At 43.1% G+C, this 7,192-nt stretch overlaps 3 protein-coding genes across 3 annotated transcripts in view; all 3 read right to left on the reverse strand.

The window, feature by feature from the left end:
* Positions 1 to 443: 443 nt before the first annotated feature.
* CYBJADRAFT_149836 (amidase) lies at positions 444 to 2,089 on the reverse strand (the record flags this gene model as incomplete). The annotated part of the gene is made up of 1 exon (XM_020213330.1): positions 444 to 2,089. The coding sequence occupies one exon, from the start codon at positions 2,084 to 2,086 to the stop codon at positions 476 to 478; it is 1,611 nt and encodes a 536-aa protein (XP_020071588.1). The 3' UTR covers positions 444 to 475.
* A 2,141-nt stretch (positions 2,090 to 4,230) lies between these two features.
* Positions 4,231 to 6,259, reverse strand: CYBJADRAFT_75655 (high-affinity glucose transporter of the major facilitator superfamily). The gene has a single exon (XM_020217923.1). It carries the CDS (start codon positions 6,067 to 6,069, stop codon positions 4,390 to 4,392), a length of 1,680 nt encoding a protein of 559 aa, XP_020071589.1. The 5' UTR covers positions 6,070 to 6,259; the 3' UTR covers positions 4,231 to 4,389.
* A 519-nt stretch (positions 6,260 to 6,778) lies between these two features.
* CYBJADRAFT_189616 (uncharacterized protein) overlaps positions 6,779 to 7,192 on the reverse strand; it is a gene marked incomplete at its 3' end in the record, with an annotated part of 1,397 nt that continues 983 nt past the window's right edge. Inside the window, exons 2-3 of the mRNA XM_020217350.1 lie at positions 7,106 to 7,116; positions 6,779 to 6,991 (exon numbers count right to left, since the gene is read on the reverse strand). Coding sequence (XP_020071590.1) covers positions 6,779 to 6,991; positions 7,106 to 7,116 — 224 coding nt within the window. The remainder of the gene's footprint in view (positions 6,992 to 7,105; positions 7,117 to 7,192) is intronic.

Below are 7,192 nucleotides of genomic sequence, written 5' to 3' on the forward strand. Positions count from 1 at the left end.
TATGTAATGAGGCAGCATGGTTGCTGGGGTTGCTGAGGTTGACATGTACGACACACAGGAGTGTGCGTCACGATTAACTTTTCAGTAGAAGGTGGACATGGGACAAGTTGTATGAGACAAGTTGTATGGGACAAGTTGTATGAGACAAGTTGTATGGGACAAGTTGTATGAGACAAGTTGTATGAGACAAATTGTATGAGAGAGAGAGAGAGAGAGTGCCAGGTAAGCACCACACGCCTTCTGCCACACAGCTTCTACACCCTGACATGCTCAATTGGACAGCCCAATGTGGAGTTGATAACATGGCACCATCGCTGGGCTCACTGATAAGGATGGCGAGCAAGGATAAGGCTGAAACGACAATCACACTGCTCTGCAATAGTGAGTCATATCTCTCGTATCACAGATTTTACACACGCGTGAGATAAGCTGATGTCTATTTCCTTACTTAACTAGCTAAAGAGTAAAGGCTCGCTCATTGCTTCAAGGCCTCAGTGACAATGTCTGCGATCTTAATGGCCTTCTCTTCCTCATAACGCATACAGTATATCTGCGCACACACAGGCATTCCTTCGAACAACTTGTAGTCCCACAACTCTTTCGTCTCTTGGTCAAAATCGTTCAATGGCTCATACACAGCCTCCACATTATCCTCTTCAGAGACTTTGGTGACTGGGATGATAACACTTGTGTAGTCTAAGTAGTTGGCAGGGTATGTATAGGAGCAATGGTATATCTTTGCTTCACCAGCAGGATAAGATGTGGATTCCCAAGCTGGTGATATGAAACAATCCATGCGTCCTCCACTTGGACCACTTGTCGACAGCCAAGCCTTATCGTAAGCCTGTTGACACTCGTATTTGATCTTTGCTTGTTGCCAGTGCTCAGTAACTGTCAACTCTTTCAAATCGTCTTCATAACCCAGGAACTGTGGGATAGGTGGTTCTCCAGTCTTTGCAATTTCATTCTTTGTCTCTCTATAGCCATCTGCTGTTAAGATCTCTAACAAATTGTCCTTGAGTGTCTGCGCAGGGATTGGATGCTCCCATTCAATAACCTCGTGGCCTGCTTTCTTTAGCTTCTCAGCAAGCAGTTCCAAACCACGTTGAACAGGTGGGTGCGGTGTAATCACGCCATTGTTCTTCATGATACCAATCGTCAACTTCTTTGGCAATTCAACCTGTCTCCATTCGATTGGTGGACATTTAGGGTCCTTAAGCCATGGTTTCGAATCGATAATCAGCTTCACAAAGAACTCCAGATCTTGCAAATTTTGAGCAGATGGGCCAATAACAGAGGGAACGATTGGCTGATAAGCATATGAATTCGTCACTTTGCAGTATGGCAATCTGCCAGTAGATGCTCTAATGGCAAACAACCCTTGGAATGTGGCAGGGATTCTGATCGAACCCCCAATATCAGTGGATAGACCAATGAGAGAGCCACGACACCCGATCAACGAGGACTCACCTCCAGAAGAGCCTCCAGGGGATAGTTTGTTGTTAAAAGCATTCAACGTTTGCCCGTGCAAGTTTGAAAAGGTGTCAGCAGCCATCATGGCCATTGGCACTGCAGTTTTCACGTAGAACACGGCTCCTGCATCGTAGAGGATCTCTGCAATTACCGAAGTGTCATCTTTGCTCTTTGGATGGAAGGCCAATGAGACGTAGCCAATGGAGGAATCCAACCCTTCCAGATTGATCTGGTCCTTCAAGGAGATTGGTAGGCCATGCAATGGGCCTTTCAACTCTCCGGTAGTCTCATAGTACTCGTCCAATTCCTTTGCACGAGCAAAGGCCCTATCAAAGAAGATCTCGGAGCAGCAATTGATCAATTGATGCGCCAGAGCTGCTCTATGACAAAAGGCCTTTGTAATCTCATACGAAGTCAGTGTCTTATCCTTGATTTCCCTTTGCAATTCTAACAATGACTTGTGAACTATCGCTGTCTCTTCCGCAGGTAAGACAGAATTCAGGTATTCGTATGCATTTCTCACATCTGTTGGCTTCTCTTCAAACAGCCACTCTTTAGGAATCTGAGAATTGACAGAGTCTCTCTTCTGTTGTGCAATCTCTTGCCAGGTCATGGTATAATAGGTGGTTCGCTTCAATTGGTTTATTACCGATGTATAGAGAGCACAACAAGTACCAAAGGTGGCTCAAGACTCGGCTTTTATATCTGCTGCCTTGGTTCTTTTCATGACTGAGCCGCAGATCAACGCTAACAATAACCCCAATGGGTTCATTGCAGCTTTGGTGATTGATCTTATCTCCTTTGATTAGGCGAGAGAATGTGGCTAAGCATGCGCTATACCCTTTTCGGCGGAGAGGGTATGCGGATAAGCATGTGCAATGCACTTTTCGGCGAAGGAGCATGTAAGTGTTCCTGTACTGAGCTGATACCTAACAAAGGCGTGATGTTTTACATTGATATGTGATAATGGTGGTTTCCAGGACTGAGAGGGAGTTCAGCAAGAAGAAGTCAATGGTAGAATGTGAGATGGTGTGGATAGAAAGCTTGTATGATGCTAGTGCTGTAGGTTACTGATCTTAGTTTTCTGTCGAAGTAAGGTCCGAGGCAAATGGAGCCAGAATGGTATGGTAGTGTATAGAGATCATCTGAACTATAAGTGAGAGAAGAAAATGTGTGGACAGTCACTTGCACTATCAAACTTATAATTCACAGAATGCCCATTGTATGCAATCAGAGAACACACGTTTGATCCACTCATAGAAGAATGCGATACAGTATGGTGGAATGTCGCCAACATCATGTTTTACTGTGGAATATCACAGAATACAAAAGTTGGCACGGAGATATATATGGCTCATCCTACAAACGCATCCGCTCGTCATATTCAGGTTAAAGGTACTGTTGTCTCGGATGTGTTGAATTAAAGACCGTGATGAAGTTGGTGTTCAGTCAGTTAGATAGTAATAGTTGTAGACCGAGAGTCTAAGTAGCTGGGCCCCAGTTTGATTCCAATGCTAATTGGATTACCGCACATTTAGGACCATAAATACCGTTGGAGGCTTAGTAGATCAATTCTTTATCTAGGCTCGGAGAAGATCATAATGTTACAAACATTAGGTGTGTTAACAGAAAGACGGCTCTCTGGTATTTGTACGACCTTAAGGAACAACATAATATACTGCTGCCACAAGCTTTCACCACAGACTTGGAAGGAAGAGTCGATGAGGTGTATTAGAACTATAGTGGAAATGCTTCAAATTCAGCCTTATATGAGTAGGTCGCACAATCCAAGAGGCAGGTTGGCTACAACAGCTCAGAATTCGAATATAACCCATGCGGAAAGACCTGTGAATAAACTCTGGAACCAGTAGAGCAAAAGACAAGTCATACTTCACAGTATAAACATTCCATAATTCCGGTAGCAACGTCTATGTCAACATGAGAGTACAAGGAAACAGTCTCTAGCATAGCCGAGGTCCATGAGTGCTCATAAGGTCCATGGGCTTGCGTATAACAATATGTACACTATATAATACAAAACCAATATGATATATTTATACGATATTTGAAAGTTCCACAACCATTTGCCATATATTCATTGTAATTAATGAAAAGACTTCATACTTGTCCTTCTTGAACTTTTCCGAAATCTTTTAGCAGATCATTTTCAAATCCTAAATTGCATCATAGGTCTTAATAATAAAAAAATCATAATTAATTAATTATTCAAGTAATTAGGAGGACACCAGAGACATAGATGGCATGAAATGAGTACACACATGGCAAAGTACATCTCTGTGGTTAGGTGGGCACTGGACAGCTGATGGTATATGCCAGATGTATCATAACACCCGAACACCACACATCCACCGAGTTGCGCCAATATTTGCGCCAATATTTGCGCCAATGGTTGGTGTCCAGGTTTACACTTTCGCTATTTTTTTCCGTTTTCACTCACGTTTGTTCTTGTACGTGAGACGGTTGCATGGAGAGCCACAGGGTGCTGGTGCCAGTGTGAGTGATTCTGTAGACAGAAAGGACAATGATGTACATGTTAATTGTACGACTGTCCTGGTATCCTCTTGGTACAGCAATTAGTCCGACATGGCATCTATGACAAAGTTAGGATAATGTGGCCTTGTTACCTCTGAACACTCAGAAAAACGTCAGTTAGGAGGATTCTCTACTCTATGCATGAGACAGAGTAGAGGTATCTCAACAAGGTTCCTTGAAGACCAAATACAGGGTCTACAGAGGTTACCATGCTATTACTTGTTGCAATCTGGAATATAGGATGTTTCCAGATATAGGATAACATTGAAACGGGGCACCAGTCCTTAGCATCTAACGAGTTATACCTTTTGGAAATCATATCATTTAAACATTATAGGTTTGTAAATCGTAAATAGCAAATATTCAGACGCCCTTCTCCAAGTCATATTCAACTGAGACTTGACTGACATTTTCAACAAAGTCTTGCTCACTCTTAATATCAAGGTTGCCTTCTTCAGCTTCCCTGATATGGGCAATACCAGAGTTATCTGGACAAAGCTTAGCACCTTTTCTTCCAATAACATACCATGGTAAATCGAACAGGTCCTCCATACTCTCCAAAGATCTCCCTGCAATCTCTGGAAGGAAAAACCATGCCCAGAATAAACCAAGCAGAAGAACTGCACTTGCAAAGAAGAAAGTTCCAGCAGGTGTCAGTGAGATCAACATAGTTGGCAGAGCCTTTGTGTTACCGTATTGATTTGCAAAATGGAAGGCCATGATCAATGCTGTACCAATATTACGGACTCCCAATGGTAACATTTCGGAATTGATCAAGTACTGGATCGAATTCCAACCCAGTGTCCAACCCACTCCTGTCATGAACAACATTGCCAATGCACCAACACCAGCGTGTTTCTTTGAACCTGTCATTGTGTAATCGTCATCAGTTGCCTGTGGAACTATCTGGAAAAAGAGTGCAACGTATAGAGTTGCAAGGAACTGAATCGTCATACCCAGGTAGAGCGCCTTTTTACGCCCAAGGAAGTCAATGACGAAGAATGCACCTATATAAGCAGAGCTGAACTTCACAACACCCAATATGGCAGAGTATAGCAACTTCTTTGTTCCTCGAACACCAACAAGTGCAACCAGCTCTGGCATATAAACTGTAATACTTCCTGCACATGACCATTGTCCCAGGATCTGAGCAGAAAGGGCAAGCAGGATACGATAACGAATTGATTTGACGAAGAACAATTCTTTGAGGGCCTTGAGCTTTGAAACCTTTCCTGTAGCCTCTTTTTCAACATACAACTGTTCTTGAATATCACTGACTTCAGACAAAATATAAGGATGATCCTCTGGAAGGTGTCTGATTTTTGAGAGTACAAGTCCCGATTTTTCAACATTGCCTGACTTGACGAGCCATCTTGGAGATTCATGACACAAGAATGAACCAACGAGTAAAAAACCAGCAATCACAATCTTTATTGCTGTTGGCACAACCCATTGCTTTGAAGAGCTGGCCGGCATGTGCAGTGCACAACCGTAGTTGATGAAATTGGACATGAAGGAGCCAAAGTAAACTGCACCTGCAAAGATACAGTTTGCCAAACCACGGATGTTCTTTGGAGCAATCTCAGACAAATAACAAGGACCAATAACCACAGTTTGACCAATGCACAAGCCTTCCATTAGCCTACCAACGTATAATTGACCAATCTTTTTCGATGTTATTTGAATAACGACAGCGACTATCCAACCTACGCAAACACCTTGCAAAGTTCTAATACGCCCAAACTTGTCCACGAAGTACATCGCAAGCAGAGAACCACCAATGGAGCCTAGTATCACCATAGAAGTGATGTTTGATTTCAGATTGGCCAATTCTGTTGCTGTTTTTGTAGGATCATTCAACCCAAACTGGTTTTTGAACGATGACTTCGTTACAATACCACCAATGTAACCTTCGTCATAACCACGGGCACAGCCCAGGATACCAAAAACAAAAATGGCAAAATACAGAGTCCTGTTGAATATCTCTGGTGGTGCACCTGCCGTGTTGTAAAATTTACTGAAGAAGTTTTTGAATACAGCCATGGTTGAAACTGCTGTTATATGTAGAGCTGTTGCTACTTGAAGATTCCCAGCTGTAACTCTTGCATCATAGGAGAAGATATGTGGGTATTTATACTCGGAAAATACAACCAGGTTCCACAGCCCAGTTAGAACACGACAGTGTTAACCAAACGTAGAGCATTGACCGTAACAGTTGGTATACACCGTGATCACTCAAGTAGCGGTGGTTGTTCCTTCCCCCAACAGCACACAGGATGATGCCGTTTACGTCCTTATGCGTCGTTGCATAGACGGCTGAGAGTGCTGTAGCGGGGGTAGGCTATTTTTTCTCAATCAGTAGACGGAGGTTCACGGAGAAATTACTTAGCGTCAAGGCAGGCAAGCGGAGTGACCGTCTTGGCTCACTGGGCCTTGTTAATTAATCCTAGGCAGAAAGAAAGTTTCAATTCGACGTACGCTGCAATGGGTTTATTAAAAGACAACCAAGACATCCAAGACATGGGACGGACATTTGATACAACGGTCCGACGAGCTTCTTCCGGTTCGAGTTTGATTTCTATGACCTCTGTCGCAATATCCCTACATCGATTCGATTGGAAGGATATTGGAAGACATTCCTCCATCTGAGATTCAGTCCTTGGTGTGAGTGTGTGTGATCATCCCTGTGATCCATTCACCCGCTTCTAATAGAAATAACATAGCAAGGAGCGTGCGTAATGTACAGAGTTGACTAATGATCTGCGGTTTTGCTTAGTTCTACTGGGGGTTTTCTCCTTTCACGTTGCGGGAGGAGGGAGCTTGATGCATTGGAAAGCAATTCACTGCCTATGCGTACAGAATTCCAAGGGACAAAGTTTGTAATATGCAGTCGGAAGAATTCTTCCAATGATGTGGGGAGTGGTGGAGATAATTGTGTAATCGAAGTTAATATGATTGTAATTGGCTACGAGACTCATTACTTGTGCTTCTTTCATCATGAGTACCACTGGTAATGGTCTACTAGCACGAGCAATCAACGCTGAGATCAATAGGCATTCTAAAGAACTACTGAACATACCTTAAGGCACGCTATACAGTATACTATAGCTGATTGCTACTCGAAGTTGTGAAGGCATACACACAAGCACATGGTATATATGATGTT

This window comes from Cyberlindnera jadinii (assembly GCF_001661405.1).
Source record: "Cyberlindnera jadinii NRRL Y-1542 unplaced genomic scaffold CYBJAscaffold_4, whole genome shotgun sequence".
Taxonomy (NCBI): domain Eukaryota; kingdom Fungi; phylum Ascomycota; class Saccharomycetes; order Phaffomycetales; family Wickerhamomycetaceae; genus Williopsis; species Williopsis jadinii.

What these genes read in the sequence shown, in the direction of transcription:
- CYBJADRAFT_75655 (XM_020217923.1), bottom strand. Translation starts at nt 6,069, where the DNA reads ATGGCTGTATTCAAAAACTTCTTCAGTAAATTTTACAACACGGCAGGT.